Source organism: Suricata suricatta, chromosome 13, assembly GCF_006229205.1.
Source record: "Suricata suricatta isolate VVHF042 chromosome 13, meerkat_22Aug2017_6uvM2_HiC, whole genome shotgun sequence".
In the NCBI taxonomy this organism is placed as follows: domain Eukaryota; kingdom Metazoa; phylum Chordata; class Mammalia; order Carnivora; family Herpestidae; genus Suricata; species Suricata suricatta.
In genome coordinates, this window is record NC_043712.1 from 79,126,696 (window position 1) to 79,143,386 (window position 16,691).

General features: G+C 42.1%; 1 protein-coding gene across 1 annotated transcript in view; it reads left to right on the plus strand.

The window, feature by feature from the left end:
- The first annotated feature begins 3,256 nt into the window (after positions 1–3,256).
- The window catches only part of PTAR1 (protein prenyltransferase alpha subunit repeat containing 1), a 46,122-nt gene continuing 32,687 nt past the window's right edge, over positions 3,257–16,691 (plus strand). Inside the window, exons 1-2 of the mRNA XM_029919680.1 lie at positions 3,257–3,267; positions 8,858–9,027. Of these exons, the coding sequence (XP_029775540.1) occupies positions 3,257–3,267; positions 8,858–9,027 (181 nt within the window). The remainder of the gene's footprint in view (positions 3,268–8,857; positions 9,028–16,691) is intronic.

Consider the following 16,691-nt stretch of genomic DNA (forward strand, 5'->3'; position numbering starts at 1 on the left):
GTCGGAGGCGGGCAGGGGCGGGGCCGAGGCGCGAGCTGCGAGCCGGTCTCCGTGGGGGCACGTCTCGGCCCCTGCGCCCCGCGCCGGAGGGGGGACCGAGCTTGGTCGGGGCCGAAGTGTCGCCGGCCGCCGTAGGGCCCGCTTTCCGCTATCGGAACGCGGTCTCGGGCGAGTCCCTAGAAGTGACCTCGGAAAATTAAAACGGAGCGACTTTTTTCGCTCTCCTTCCCTAGGAGTTCTCGCAACTCGAAGGACTTCACCCGTGTGTCCACATCCTACATCCGTGTAAGGTACACGGGCACACGCAATATGGGTCTGTAGATGGTTTGTAAATACAACTCTTTTGAGGTTCATCCGGACCGATGGTAAGGGGGAGGGGGTTGTCACCGATCATCTTATTTTCAGCGGACCAGGAAACCGTCAGCTTACCAGCCAAAGGTAGTTTGAGGCTGCTTTTGACTTTCGTCTCACTTGGCCCAAGATTGTGGAGGGACACAATTCCCGATGGAAGAAGCATCGTGCTTTGAATGTGATCAGAGCATTTTCAGGAGTGTAGCAGCTTCGGAAGGCGTCGGATGGGTCTGGTGTAAAGCGGATGAGACCTTGACACTTTGTAGCATTAGCTGATTCATAGTTGCAGGGAACATATTAACTCTGTTCTTATCCTGACACTGCTGCGCTCTTTAAGTAGGACACCACAGGACTAACACACTTAGCGTTCCCTCCTTCCTTTTCATGGTACGGGGAGTACTCCAGGAAGATACAAGACACTGTATTCTTTCTGACACTTCTGCTTTGATGTAACGAGTGAAAAAAGGAAGCTAATAAAAGATGGATCTACACTATACAAAAGAGCAGGGAGAAGCTAGAGTGTTTAATTACCACCCTTCTCTCGTTGCTTCCTCCCCGCCAAAAGAAAGAATCACGGAATCCAGTTTTACATTGCTGTATTTTCACCTTTCCTAATTGTGGGATGTTTCTTTTAATATTTTATTTATTTTTTTAAGTTTATTTATTTTGAGAGAGAGATGGGAGAGCACACACATGCATACAAGTTGGGGAGAGGGAGAGAGAGAGGGAGAGAGAGAATCCAGAGCGGGCTCCATACTGTCCGCATAGAGCCCAGTGCAGAACTTGAGCCCATGAACCATGAGAACATGACCTGAACTGAAACCAAGAGTCGGATGCTTTTCTTAAAAAAATTTTTTTGACATTTATTTATTTTTGAGAGACAGAGTGTGAGCGGAGGAGGGGCAGAGAGAAGGAGACACAGAATTGGAAGCAGGCTCCCGGCTCTGAGCATTCAGCGCAGAGCCTAAAGCGGGGCTGGAACCCACAAACCGTGAGATCATGACCTGAGCCAGAGTGGATGCTTAACTGACTGAGCCACCCAGGTGCTCCTAATAATTTCTTTTTTAAACTGGAACACATGAAAACTTCTTTTCAAGCATTTTAAACCCTTCAGCCTTTCTGCCTAAAGGAGGTAGCAAACCTACATCTAAAAGAAGTGTTGGTCTATTTCACGGTGGTGCTTCTAAAAATTAAGAAGCCCTCAGACGCCTTGCTCCCTCCTGGCACACAATTGGAGACCCGGAACCAAGTGCCTCATTAAAAGCAAAGGGCTGCTGGCCTCAAAACACACCTGCCGCCTCTGACAGTGTCCACTTCCTTTCCCCCTTTGAGCGCTGCCTTTTTTAAAGTGAGTGGAGTGATTTCCTGGCAGTAACCATAGCGGGTCCTGGGTCTTCTGAAGAATGCTTTGATGCCTCCTGTATCAGTCTTTCAGTCCCTTTTTGAGAATGAGAGCTTGTGTGTAAATAAGAGACAATCTCAAAAAAAAAAAAAAAGTTGGATACACGAAGGGCCTATTTTGTCATCACTGATGTTGTTTTTCTTGAAGAAATTATAGCAGAGATTAGAAAGAAGTCTAATAAGTACAGTAGTTTCTCTGAGGTAGATTTAAAAAGCACACCAGTGTTTTATATTTGAAGAAACTGAGATTGAGTGTTCACCGGCATGATGGGTTGAGACAGTGCGATTTGGAACTCCGTTCTTCTGGATCATATTTCTTGAAACTCATGAAGGACTTTAATACCCCCCAATCATTTTTTAATGGTGAAATCTCATTAATATGCCATCAGTGCATAATTTAATATTATTAATAAACATGTAGATCATTCAAGACTTAATAGTGTGAAATAGGTTGAGGATTTGAAATAATTTGAAATGATACGTACTGCAGGTCTGAAGAATTTAAATAACTAATTGCTTAATATTAATCATAAGCTGTATTTTAGTATATGTTTCTTACAGTAATGATATTTTCAGATATTACTACACACATTCTTTAAAAATGTCTGATTTGCATTTTTCAGAATTGCCTGTACTTCCCTTAATCTTGCCATCTTACTTCCAAAATAAACAGGCTGTGTTTCTGGTTAAAAGGGGAAAAAAAGATACCGTTTATCTTGGAAGTTAGTACCTAACTACACTTTTTAGTATTACCGAGAAAAGTTTTTCATTTACTTTCTGTTTTCTTTTCTCTTCAAACACAAGGTAGACTGTAATTTTATTGGGCAACATCCACTCCATTAAACATACTGACTTTGTTTCTATAAGAATGCCTCACCAGGAGGAGTCGAACATGCATTGGTTAAGATGTGGAAATTGTTACAGGTGCATGTTGATAGGTTACCATCTGTCAAACTAGGTTTCCTCTTGATCTCGTGAGGTTGATGAGAACATAGGAAAATCACATCACACAATGTCTGGCCCTTAGCTGCCACTTGGTAAATACTAGATTTAAGCTGAATTTCTATATTCCTCAGGAAACCATATTGGCCAACTGAATGATGAATGTAAAGTACTTTATAAACCAAAAAATACCATACAAATCATGTTTGTATGGTTGACTCTTAGAGAATACCACTGGAAAAAACGCCTGAAGGCTTGACCCAGGGACTCTCGATAGTTTAATGTATAGACCTTTGCTAATGTGGAAGATCACTGTTTATGGCGTAATTAGTGTCATGTCACAGGTTTTTTATCTACAGAGTTTTTTTTATTCTCTTTAAAATATTTATTGAACTGTCACTGTTTATGAGATATTATAAGTGGTATCCTCACAGTATGGAATGGGAAGAAGTATAAAATACAGTTCTTATACCCAAGGCACAGAGATATCTTTGATGGTGGAATTGCCCCGTGCTGTCCAGTGTGGTAGTCACTAACCATGTGTAATTATAGAATGCTTGAAATGTGGCTAAGGTGAGTGAGGAACTGAATTTTAAATGTTATTTCATGTTATTTGACTTGTACATAGTGTCATGTGCCTAGTGACCACTGTACTGCACAGCACACCTCTAGATAGAGACCTAAGACCCGCCTGCATGAAAGTAGTTTGCTATTTACTGCAAAGAGGTTCCTGGTAAAGGCCGTGCTAGCAGCATGGTGAGCAGGTGCTGTGTGAGTGTATTAGACAGAGAAGGAAGGTTTTGTATGTCTAGGCCAAGGCCCTTTGGGGAGGCTGGTTTTGAGCTGAACTTTGAAGGCTGGGTAAGATTCATAGTTCCAGAGGGCTCCGCCTCCACATGGACCTGGAAATTAACCTGAAACAGCAAAATGTGATGGAAAAGGTACAATAGAGTCAAATTATGGAAGTCCTTGACTATGTGGCTTCATGTATGCATTCAGCAAAAGAACAGCTGTATTTTACAGATAGAATTCTAGCCCCTGTGGGTGCAGGTGTAGGACTTGGGCAAAGATTTGTGAACACATCACATGTGGTCCTTAGCCCAGTGGAACAAATCACACAGATTATGAAAAGAGCCTGAAAGAAGGATATTTGACAGAATAATAACTAAGGGGCCTAATTTATATTTGGTGTTCAAGATAGTTTCTTTGAGGAAATAGCCATTAAATTGAGACATGAGAGATAGACAAGAGTTAGGTCAGGGAAAATACACTTCCTAGGCAGTGGATAGGCCCCAGTGGCAAGTTTTTGAGTAAGGGAGTATTAAGGAGAGGCAAGTCTGTAAGTTGAACAGAAGAGTAGGAAACCACAATACCTAATTGTCTTATTACACTTGATTTTTTATCTGTTTATTTTAATAAGAGTAAGTTGTGAAAGTTTGGATTTGAATCTTGACTTGTCCATTAGTAGCTGGATAGACTTAGACAAGACTATTTATCTTGACTATAAAGTAGGGTTAAAATTTCTACTTTATAAAATTATTGTATGAAACAAATGAAATAGTTTATGCAAAACCAAACATAGAGCAGTGCACGTAATGAATACTCAGTAAATAAACAGTACCAATTTATGTAGCTGTTTTAAAAATAAGTCCAGGAAGTAATATGTAAAATTAGTACTCTTTAGAATTGAGAAAGTTTATGAAGTTTCTGAAACATCTTGATTTAATCACTGGTAGTGTTGATTGTTGATATGAAAGGGTCAATTCCTTTAGCTCTTTCACTAAATCTCCTTTTTAGTCATTTTGGAAAGAATTCCCAGGTAAAGAAATGACAAAATGACTATTAGATTGAGAAGATTTGTACTATTTCCAGAATCCTTGGGCTTGTTTTCTGTGTGGTCGCTCCAAATGACAGAGTTCAGTTTAGTATTCGGGGACCGTTCTTTCCAGCCAGAAGCGAAACTGGGCGATACTACTTTTGAAAATACTATGCGGGCCTGCTCTAATTGAGGATGTTTCTAAGAAGTGCAGATAAGAGAAGCTGCCCGAACATCAGGAACAAAGTCACTATCAGTGTTATAAGAACCTTGAACTTCCTCTGGAAGCCAGTGGATCCCCATTGTGAGTGAAACACTTAGAAAGCTGTACCTTGCTGGGGATGATCTCTTTAAGTACATGTGTTGGTTCATTCCATTTTGCTGTGTTTTTGGAGCAGCCTTCAAAGGTAACCTAAAAAGTGAGCCTCATGGAATCTCTGAGAATATTAGAACTTTTTCACCATTGCAGACCTTCATGTCTTTAAAAATTCTGTGACACTGATTATACAGGTTTTGAGTGTCCTTGTTAAACACCAGGAATGTAAATTGCCAGAAACCTGAAAAATAAAAGACTGGATGTTGGTGGTGGTGAGAGAGTCAGAAATTTCTCCTACCATTATTTCACAAGGAAATAACTGGAGTTGTATTTGATATTTATAGCACAGTCATTGCAACCATTTATATCAATATATAAAAATTAATTATGTAGGAAAATGTTTAATGTGAATTGTTAAGTTTTTAAAAAGGATTGTCGGAGAGTATGTCCACTACAATCCCACTTCTGTAAAACATTTAGAAAAAAAGGGTGCATTCCCAAACAATAGTGTGGAGGGATGACAAAAGACTTTTAGTTTGTTTTTTTCCCCCACGAGTTTTCTAACTTGTCCTGAGTATGAAATTAGAATTTAAATAGCCAGAAATCTTCCCAGAAGTCCAGAAGGAATTCATCTAAATTCTGCTCGCTTTCACTGATATTTTTATCATTAGCATCTTAGGTTTTGGGCTGACTATTAAGAGATCCAGATTTTTAACTTAGCATTAGCAATGTGACCTTGGGCAATCATCTTAACCTCAGTGGACCTCAGTTTCCTTGTCTGATAAGATGAGATACTGGGGGAATGAGGTCCCTTCCAATTTTAAAGTGATTCTGGAACCCTATTCTAAATTGTCGGAGAAATAAGTGGACTATGACCTCAGGGACTCAGCATAGAAGAAGTCTAAAGTCAAACACACTGTTACTTGCAAGCTTACTGACCTATCTTTCTAAAGTACAGGATATATTTTTAGGAAGTAGCAAAGCAAAATGTTTTAGGCTCAAATAATGACAAAGGCTTAACTTTTTTTGCTTCAGCTTCCCATCTGTTAATCAAGTAACTTTTCTGTTTGGCCTCAGGCTCTTAACTGCATTACAGATAATGCACTTCATCTTTGCCTGTCACTTTATAGCTTACCACATTCTTTTCCTTGTAATGTTTGCTCTTCCTAGCAGGCATTGTATTTCCTGTATTTCAGATAAGGGCACTGATGACCAGTGACATGCCACATTCACATTTGTTAGAGGTAGAATGGAGGCTAGGGAGAACCCTGGACCTTGGAAGATTGAGTGCTTTTGTCTACATCCTGCTACCTTCTTTTAATGTTTGTTTCCCCCTGCTGTGGCCATTTTCATTCTCCTTACATGAGCCTAACCCTCAGGTTTCTCAGTCAGAATTTGAAAGCTGAGTGACACCTAGCAGTCCATTTTCCTTATTTAGAGATGTTAATGCAGTCCCACCATGTTACAGATGAGGAAAGTGAAATCTATGGAGGCCAAATGAATGATAGGACTTGGGCCTCCTGCATTCGAAGGAAATCTGGGGCACCTGGGTGGTTCAGTCGGTTGCGTGTCCAACTTCGGGTCAGGTCATGATCTCACAGTTCGTGAGTTCGAGCCCCTGTGCTGACAGCTCAGAGCCTGGAGCCTGCTTCGAATACCGTGCCCCCCTCTTTCTGTGCCCCTCCTCCCTCTGGAAAATAAATAAACGTTAACAATTTTTTTTAAAAAAAGGGAATCAGAGATAATGTTCTTTTGGAGAGTCACGAAGTGATATTCTTTGAAAACGGTTGATTTGAATGTTATCACTGACGAGCTTGTTAACTAGCTTTCCAGTGACAGTTACTGAGCATCTGCTGTATCAGGGCATTCTTGTTTTTTAACATTATTTCTTGGAAAAATGGTACCCAACTAAAGAAGTGTGTTTATTTGTGCACATGGCTCTCCTTTCATTTAGGTACCAAATTATTAATTGGGCATCTTATTTTTGGTATAAATAATGAGCAAGGCAGATTTTCACATTGTGAATTTAACCACCCCCCTCCCCAAATATACCCAGAAGGTAGGATTTCTTTATTCCTGTTACTCTGGCATTCATACTCTCGATGTCTGCAGTTCTTTGAAGTGTTAAGTGTTTGTAAGTGGTTATTAGAGCTCAGAGAACAGACTTTTCTTTAGTGATGCTGAGCTAATTTGTTTTACTGTAATTCTAGCTTAATTTTTAAACGTTCTACTTCGTATAGTAAACCTGAACACCAGAAAATACCAGAGATTTAGACGTGTTAGGGCTAGCCCTGGATGTGGCTAGTTGTCCTAACAGTGAATTAGGTAGATATTAGGTAAACAAATACAAACGCAAAAGCATTTTGAAATACTGGATGCAGGTCTCAGATGGGCTCTCAGCATTGTTTCAGTTCTTCCTACCAAACTTTGTTTATATTACAGGAATGGCACAGTGTCCACCTTTTATTTTAGATATTGCCACAACTTCCACCAAAACTGTCAGCACTGTGAAGTCTGGGACCACCTCATTTTTGCATTTTCAGAACCTAACACAGTACCCAGTATCAGGAAATGTTTAAATAGTTCTGACATGGTATATCAGCACACTTCTGAATCACCTGGGCCCGTGGTCAGGACAAAAAAAAAAAAAAGCCTTAGGTCTCAAAATCTACCTGAGGTTAAATCTGCTTGAAAGAATGACTGGTGACTTAACCCGCAGAGTACTGTTGTTTGTTGATGTGTCTCTCTGTCGTTGACAAAGTGATCACTAGAAAGTAGGCTAACTGCGCTCTCCAGTTTCCAGATTCCAGGAGGGATTTTACTGTAATTCCACAGCCTCCCCCACAATTGAACAAAAAAAAGAGGGCTTTTCTTATAACTTGTGATTGAACGTGTTTCCCCTCTTGCATCTATCAAACTACTGTGTTCTTAGTCGGGGAATCCCAGGGACATAATAATAGATAATGTCAGACATAAGCTCTGAAAACTGATTTTTAAAAATTTTTTTAATGTAGCCAGTTGTCATAAATCGTTTATAGTTGAAAGGCATGTGCCGGTTTTGCAAAAAACTTGTTTTTATTTGCTGGTTCATTTACTGTGAAAGTCAACTGCTGTCCATATTGTTTATTAAATCACCTCAGATGAAATTTTCAGTTTAAGTTGAAGTGGCTCGAAGGGCATAGATGCCGCCTTAAATGAAAATGATCGAATTCTGAGAGGTATTTTCTGTTTCAGCAACATTTATCAGTATGTTTATTTTTTTAATTCATTGATGTATAAAAGATTATAAAGAAAAGGCCCACACTCTCATTGACAAGATAACGTTAGTTGATCATTTGTTTCTGCTCTACATACATTACTAGGCAAAACAAGTACATTTGTTGACATCAAAAAAAATAGAAATGATACATTCAAATGATTAGGAAATTTAAACTGTATAAAAATAAAATTCTTTGTCCCCAAATTTCTTGGGATTCTTTTTCTAAAAAAAATAGTTAAAGGCTTTGTGCCATACACTGTTTGGCATTTTGCTCATTTTTTGGTTTCATAGATCTTGGCATCCTTTCCATACCAGCATATGCCAGTTTGCCTTGTTTTTGTGCACCTCTGCCACATGCACAAGCCATATTATTCCCTCTTATATTGATACAGTTTGGGTTATTTCCAGTTGTGTTGCAGTGTTGCAGTAAACATCCTATTGATACACTTTGGCCTAGGATAACTTCTGAGCAGTAGGATCTCTGGGGGTCAAAGAGTATATATGCAGTTTAAAATTTTGAAAGACATTTTCAAATTTCCATCCGAAGGTTAGACCAGTTTTCATTTCTGTCAATGGGGGGTCAGCATACATAATTTTCCTGTACTCTTGTCTGTATTTAAAAAACTTTGTTTTTAATTCCTACTAATCCAGCAGGTGAAATAAATGGTATTTTTAAGAAAGGGAAACAAGTTGCTTTTCTTTTTAACACTGTGGAGGATTTGAAAAGCTAGCAGTCTTATCCTTAACTCTTCTTTATGTTTGTCATATTCAGAGATGAAATCGGGCTGATCCCGTGTCCCGAAGCCCGGTATAACCGGAGTCCCATAGTCCTGGTTGAAAACAAACTGGGGGTGGAAAGCTGGTGCGTGAAGTTCCTCCTGCCGTATGTCCACAACAAGCTCCTTTTGTACAGGACGAGAAAGCAGTGGCTGAACAAAGACGGTAAGTGTGAGCTCTGTCCTCTTGTTTTTAGAAACAGCATGAAATACAGGGGAAGAACCCTCTCTGGGTGTTGGCAGTCCTAGATTTTGGTCGTGGCTCTTTCATTCACGGCCCGGGGCAGCAGCTTAACCTCTGACAGGTGAGGCGTTGGGACTCAGGATTTTCAGCTTTTGCATCCACAGTGATACAGGATTCCAGGGCACCTCGGGCAGCCTGGGCCATCAGTCAGAGGAGTTCTGATTTTACCTGTGTATGTATCGGGGGTATTTATAAAATTTTATTTGAAAAACACATCCTGTGGCTAAAAAAGAAAGTTTGAAAAATGCCGAGAAAGACCCTAGTCCCTACAAGCTCAGGTTCTCTGGGTTGTAATCCTTTCGTAACTCTGTAAGCGCTAGAACTCACTTTGGTAGCGGACCAAATGAGATGCCGGAGGTGTGGTGGTGGTAGGTGTACTGTGAGCCGGCTCAGTGATTTTTGGAGGCGCCCTCGTGCCTTGACTCCCCTTTGAGCTTCGGTTCTCTGCCCTGTTCAGTGGTGATGGAAGCGAAAGAGAAGCATCCCAGCAGTCACCGCCTCGGCTCCCCTGAGTCCGCCGTTTCTGCACGGACACGCTCTATTCATCCCGCCTCGTCTCTTTCCTTGGCTTTCCCCCTTCTGTGACATTAAGCCTTCATGTGCACAAATTCCCTTTACTTTCTAGGTTAAAAAAAAAAGTAGAGTACTCATCAAGACCATGTTCTTGACTGTTTTTATCACGCTGCCCCTCTCCGCAGAGAGCGGTACCTTCCCCTTCCCAACACAGCGGCACCTTTAGAAGGGCTCAGTACGCCTGGAGGCTAATTTTGAAAAAGAACTTTGTTTCCTGGAGAATTTTAATTACCAGTTTGGTAGCCATTACCATGAGCCTACTCATACCAGAGGCTGTTCTAAGTACTGCGGGGATGAAGAGATGAATAATACATGTTCCCTTTACTCAAGAAGCTTACAGTCGGCTGAAAACCTCCTTGTGGATTGTTTCCAAAGGTATGACATCCCGATCTCCTTGTATTCCTCTCGGCGTCGTCCTTAAAGGACTCTCATAATAGCTCTTTTCCCTGTTTAGACCAATAGGAAAGGAATCTGATTTGAAGATCTAATGTGAAATAGTTTCTGTTTTCTGTGTTGACTCAATTCGTCCTCTGATACACATTTCTTACTTTTAAGGCTATGCCTATGTTTATGGCATAGTTTAAGTTTGTGGCATCAGCCTAACGGTCTAAGTTTAGGCATAAATTGAAACGTAAGGGTTTTTATCAGTTGTTGGGCCCTCTTTTATTCTATGGTAGGTAGATAGCATGCTTATGAAACCTGTGGTCGGTTTCAGTAATGTTAAGGTACAAAGTAATACCATGTGAATCCATCAAGTTATTTTTTGCCAAACACAGTTGTATTGTGTGTGTTCTGACAAACAAGAAAGTATAATTGAGCCAGTACATAACTAGCTGGGGGAGGTGTGGAGACAGAGTGATGCTCGTGTGGTGGAGAAGAAGCAGTCTGAATTTTAAAATGCCAGAGGCCTCTGTTCGTGTTGTTTCCGGTCATTACCTCTTGCCCATCCGTGTACGCTCGCCCAGCCTGCCGTCTCCCTGTAGCCAGAGCCGCCTTGCGTCTCCCCGTGGCCTGTCTCTCCAGACACTCTTGACTGCAGGCTTTGCCAGATCTCATGAAGCTGTAGTCTCGGCAGGTCCAAGAGGACCCAGGCAGAATCAAATGGTGAAGCCCACTCGCACCAATAGCTGGCATCTAAACTTTGAGTCCTGGCGCAGCTGTGCATGAGGACAGCAGCAGCTTGCCCTCATCCTAACCTAGATCCTCATGGAAGCAGTTTTCAATTTCACTTTTTTGGTGCGCGGTGACAGCATAGTGTAGTGCGGTATCACCTAGTACTTGGGTTGCATATTGTGTTAAGAATGAAAACACGAAAGTGAATTTCTGATATGACAAAAAAGATACCTGGTAATGCTGACTAACAGAAGTTCTACCAAACTTGTTATCTGAAGCAGTTATTACACACAGGTGAGTCTTGCGAAGAAAATAGCAAAAATAGTAAGAAAAAGCCGTTATTTTGTGAAAATGCTGTATCTTTAACACTGTTTTTGTCGAAACCATCCATAAAAAGAACCAAGTGAAGGAAGCTGAAAGAGTTTCAGAAATGTCGGTATCTGTGTGAGTGATCAAGCCCGATCCCAGGCGTCGCCTGGGAATGTTTCCTGCAGCTGGAGGCGATCTTTATTCTTGAGGTAGATTGTTTTTCTTTTTCACCAAACTGCGTTCTTGCTCTCATTCGTGTGCTGAATTCCTTAGATGTTAGCAAAGGACCTGTAGTGGTTAGAGTTGTCTGAGGAAGCCACCGGGAAGTGTTCTCTATATAGAGAGAAGTATGACGACAAATTAGCCGCTAGGATTACGGAGGCTGAGAAGTCCGCGGTCTGCGGTCCTCAGGCTGGACACCCGGGAAAGCCGGGGGCAAAATTTAGTTTGAGTCAGAAGGCCTCAGACCCAGGGGAGCCAGTGGTTTAAATCCCAGCCCAAAGGCCGGAGGAGATTTGATGAGATGTCCCAGCTCAAGCAGACAGGAAGCCAAAAGACAGGAGGCCAAATACCTCCGACACTAAGAACCTTTAATCTGGGCACCCCGTGGTCAGTCAGGTTTAACATTAACACCAGAATGAACCATCACAGCTTCCCTGTTCATTGCTTAGAGACTGATATATTTTTTTAGAAGTCTGCTGCAGTAGTAGCCGTATTTGATTTGGGGGAGGAGCGATAGTGTAATTCTGAGTTTTGAAAAATCCGTGACAAAAACAAAAAGCAAGAGAGAAATCTCTAGCATTGGCTTAGTGACCGAGTAGAGCTCAGTCCGGCAGTGTCCGAGGGCTCCCTCTTTCTCACAGCCTCTGCCCACAACTGTGCTCTCTAACAGCCATCTTCTGCTCTTTGTGTCTTATTTCTCGTCTGGACAAACGTAATTACCACCTAGCTGGTCTACCCTATTTTCAGTCTCTTCTATAATCCACGTTCATCATGCCACTAGCTGGTTGTTTCAGACAATTCTTCCAGCCACACTTCTTAGAAACACAGTTTGAAAGATGCTTTTCTGAAACATATATCTGTGCGTCTTCTTTCATGACACCTACAGGGTCAAGGTAGAGTTCAAACTCCATGCCATGGTGTTCAAGGGCATTCACAGTCTGTCCCCAGCCCTTCATCCAGCAGCAGAGGGTGTCGGTTGGCAGCCCCCAGGCTGATGCCAGCCCACAGACAGATTTTGTTTCGGCTTATAGGATGTTTTTTAAACCATTTTTCATAATTTGGATAAACGTTTAAAACCAAGATGAACTTTTAAAACTAATATGGAAATCTGAATTTGTTTTCACTTGAAAAATTAGGTACATAAATTTCTGCTCGGCAACAGCTGGCCGGGCGGTGGGGGGGGGTGGGCACAGCTTGTGCTTTCTCTTGGCTGACTCGACCTGTTGCGGTTGCTGGGCCTCCTCACGCCCGTCAGACACGGAGGCAGAGTGTCGGTTGCTGCTTAGCATCAGGATTGCTTTGCTCTTTTTTGACATTCACGTAAACCCTAAAAGCATTAGAATTTGCATGCATTTGACGTACCTTCCAGCCGCAACATATACTGTTCCTTTCTTGGACTTTGCTGTGCATCACTGCTTTATTTCTGTGCCTTTGCTGAGGCCAAGTTCATGTCTTATGTTGTCAGCATTGTTGTGGTTGCCACTACACACCCACACTCGGCACGCACTTGTGAAGGCTGCTCGGCTGCTCCAGGGCGCGGTCCTCACTTCTCCGCACTCCCAAAGGGGTCTCTATTCAGACTGCTTGCATAGCAGCACTTAAACTTCATTGTCGTTGATTATTTAAAGCACATCTTCCCCAGGAAGATTGTGAGTTTGTTAGAAAGAGGGATTATGGCCTGTCTGTCTTCATATACTCAGCACCTTGATGTGTTCAACAGATGTTTGTCAAATATGTAACAAGAGTTTGGTAAGCAAGAGCTCGGTCTGGCTATCGATTCAATGACTATTCTGTAATAAAAGGGCCTTTCCAGTGTTTATCACGTAGCTTTATTTCAAATGTCTTTTCTTTGGTAACCTGAAGGTATTTTGGAGGAAGAGATTAACCAACCTAGTTGGCCTTGGATTTATTTCTAGATGCATGAAAACCTATCTCTGTCAGAGACAGTTGTCAAATGCAGTGACCATTACCAAGTGACTCCTGGCTTTGGGCCCTTTCTGGAATGCCATTGTGACAAAGAATATTGATTTTTCTCTGGCTTTTCTGTGGCATGCCTTTATCGTCTCTTTGTCACCGTTAGCATTTAGCTATTTTTCTGTGTATAATTTGCCCTGATTCATTTTCTCCTTGTGATGTGATGTTGAGTTAATCATGTATCAGAGAGTGTGTAACAAAACAACATTCATTTGCGGGTATTTGAAAAGAGATCATCTGGGGCGCCTGGGTGGCTCAGTCTTAAGTTAAGTGTCCAGCTTCAGCTCAGGTCATGGTCCCACAGTTCCTGGGTTTGAGCCTTGTGTCGGGCTCTGTGCTGACAGCTAGCTCAGAGCCTGGTGCCTGCTTCGGATTCTGTATCTCCCTCTTTCTCTGACCCTCCCCTGCTCGCACCATCTCTCCCTGTCTCTCAAAAATAAATAAAAGCAACATTTAAAAAAATTTAAAAAAAAAAGAAAGAAAAGAGATCATCTGTGTTAATTTCAAGAGACCATAGGGATATCAGTATCTCCCCTTCTGCCTATCTCCGTCCTCCTCCTCTTCCTCGCTCTTCTATCGCTCTCTCTTTAAAATTAAAAAAAAAAAAGAAGATGGCATATAGTTGATGAAATGTAGAATAAAATAGTTCCTGTTAACTGTTGATATACATATCTATCTTTAGATCTTGGTGCAGTCCTGACTTGAAGAGGACAAAGTAATTGTAGACCGTGTGTTAGAGTAGAAAGAGCATCTGCTTTGCAGGAAGACATCTGAATTTAGCTCAGTTTGTCAGCATGCTGAAGCCACTGAGCAGTGACTTTAGGCAGATTATTTAACCTCTTCCTATTTCCTTACCAAAAGAAGGGAATTGTAAAAGGTGTCAGAGGGTTGTTGAGAGGACTGCATGAGTCCGTGTGTATAAAACAGCCAGCACAGTGCCTGGCCTGTAGTAGGCTCTCAAAAAACACTTGTTTCCTTTCTCTGGTTTAGCCAGAACTAGTGGGGAAGAAGAACAGGAAAATACATGTAATTTAGGAATGATTCTTCTGTTATGTCCAGTATGGCTAAGCTGGTTCCTTCTCGTAACCATTTCTGGCATTTCACTTCACTCTCACCTCTTGGATCTAACTGGAATGCTTCCTGACGGAAGTCCTATCTGAACTTGAGTCCTGAGTCTGGAGGAGTTGGCAGTGTGTCCGAGAGGAGGGGAGAGGACCTGTGGCTGTTGTGTGTCACCAGGCACCACTGCTGGTTGGTTGAGGCTGTTGATCTGAGAGTCTTAGAAGCTGAGAAATCACCTTCTGCTGAGCAGTCGCTGCTTAGACAGCTTAGGAGATCGTTTTCCTCCCTCTGGTGGCATCCAGTCCCAGGACAGTTTGTGGAACTGGGCTAGGGGACAGAGGCTTTGAAACTGGAATTCCCACTGAGTGCTCACTGTGTGTCAGGTAGAGTCCTAACACTTCGCGGTATGAATCATTTAATACCCCATGAAGTGGTACTGCTAAGAGCCCCGTTTTACGTACGAGGCGGCCACAGGCACAGACAGGTTGGGTGATCTGCCCAGGAACTTCCCAGTAAGCAGCAGGGCTGGGCTGGGTGTCCAGCGGCCGCTGTTGCCCCCCTAGGGCGAGCCCCTTTGCTAGAGGAAGCCTTACTCTGCTTAGCTCTCCTTTTCACACAGCCACAGTGAAAAGGGGCAGCTTCCGAATTTTCTGAGTTGACTGGGTTCTGCCCCGGGCTGCGTGTAGAAGTATGTCTGTAACGGAGGATGAACTTGGCGTCACTCATGAGTGTGGAAGGAGAGCTGTGGGGAGTGTAGTTGACTCTTCAGCAGTGCCGGGATGAGGGGCAGTGGCATCACCACGCCCAGTGCACTCAGAAATCTGCGTGTGACTGTTGACTCCTCAAAAACGTGAGTAGTAATAGTGTACTGTTGACCAGAAGCCTTACTGGTAACATAAACAGTCAACACATTCTGCATGTTACGTGTATATCCTGTATTCTTAGAGTAAAGTAAGCTGGAGAAAGAAAATGTTAAGAAAATCATAAGGAAGAGAGAATACATTTACGGGGCTATACTGTATTTATCAAAAAATATCGGCATATAAATGGACCCGTGTGGTACAAACCTGTTTTGTTCAAGGGTCAGCTGTACAAATAAATGTGACAACTATGGTCACACACATTTTAATGCCAAAAGGGAGAGTCCAAAAGACTAAGTGCCAGTTTACCTAGGCAGTATAATGGATTTTGAAAAATTGTAGGCTTGAAAAAAAATTCTGGAAGTCTGTCCCATCATGCACAAGCATTTCCATATAGCCACTTAACAAGTGGATTTTTTTTTAATTCCTTATTTTATAAGTTTAGAAATTTAGGTAGTTTCATTTTACGAACTCAATTCTGATTTCTTTGATTAATTGATGTTGAAAGTGTTCATTTCTTGGTTGGTAAGTAGAAATGATGTTCCTCTGAACAAATATTTGGCTTGGTTGAACCCTCACTCTGTACCGAGTAACTGTGGAGAAATGGAATTAATCTCATTGGCTCACAACAGAGATTGATGTTCTCATCATCCGTATTTCACAGATAAGGAGACTGAAGTTCGCAGATACTAAGTTATATTGGCAAGTAAGTGGAAAAGCTGAGATTCAAACCCAGGTGGTGTAGCTTGAAGGCCTTACCACTCCTCTGTGCTGTGGGTAGACATGGAGCTTCTTTGGGACAGGGCCACATTTTCATCATCTTTGTCAAATGAATGAGTCATCTGAAGATGTATTAGACAAGACCTTCCTCCAAAACAGTTTACAGTCTCATCAAGAAGAGATTATTTATACAATATCGGTTTACAGAGTAGGACAATACACAGAACATAGAAATGAAAGACGGTTTCCTGGGACACCTGGGTGACTCAGTCAGTTAAGTGTCTGACTCTTGATTTCAGCTTAGGTCATGATCTCATGGTTTGTGAGTTCGAGCCCTGTGTCAGGCTCACACTGGCAGTGCGAAGCCTGCTTGGGATTTTCTCTCTCCCTTTCTCTGTGCCCCTTCCCCCTTTCAAAAATAAACTTTTTTTTTTTTTTAAAGAAAGATCATGTCTAGTTAGGTAAGTGAGGACAGACTTTATGAATAAAAAAATTTGGATATAGGAGTGTTATGCCCAAGTCGCAATATCCTCAACGACCAGAGACCACCAGAGAGACCGAGGCACGCATGTAAAGGCAAAGGGCTTTATTACGGGCTTGGGCTCGGGCTCACAGCCTTCACCAGCGCAGTGGATCCGTGCTGAGAGCCCCGAACAAGGGCTGAGCAGGGTTTTTGTGGGGTTTGGGAAGGGGGAGTCACAGGAAATTGTGACACAGGTACAGGGATCCAATCATAATCGCATGACATCATTG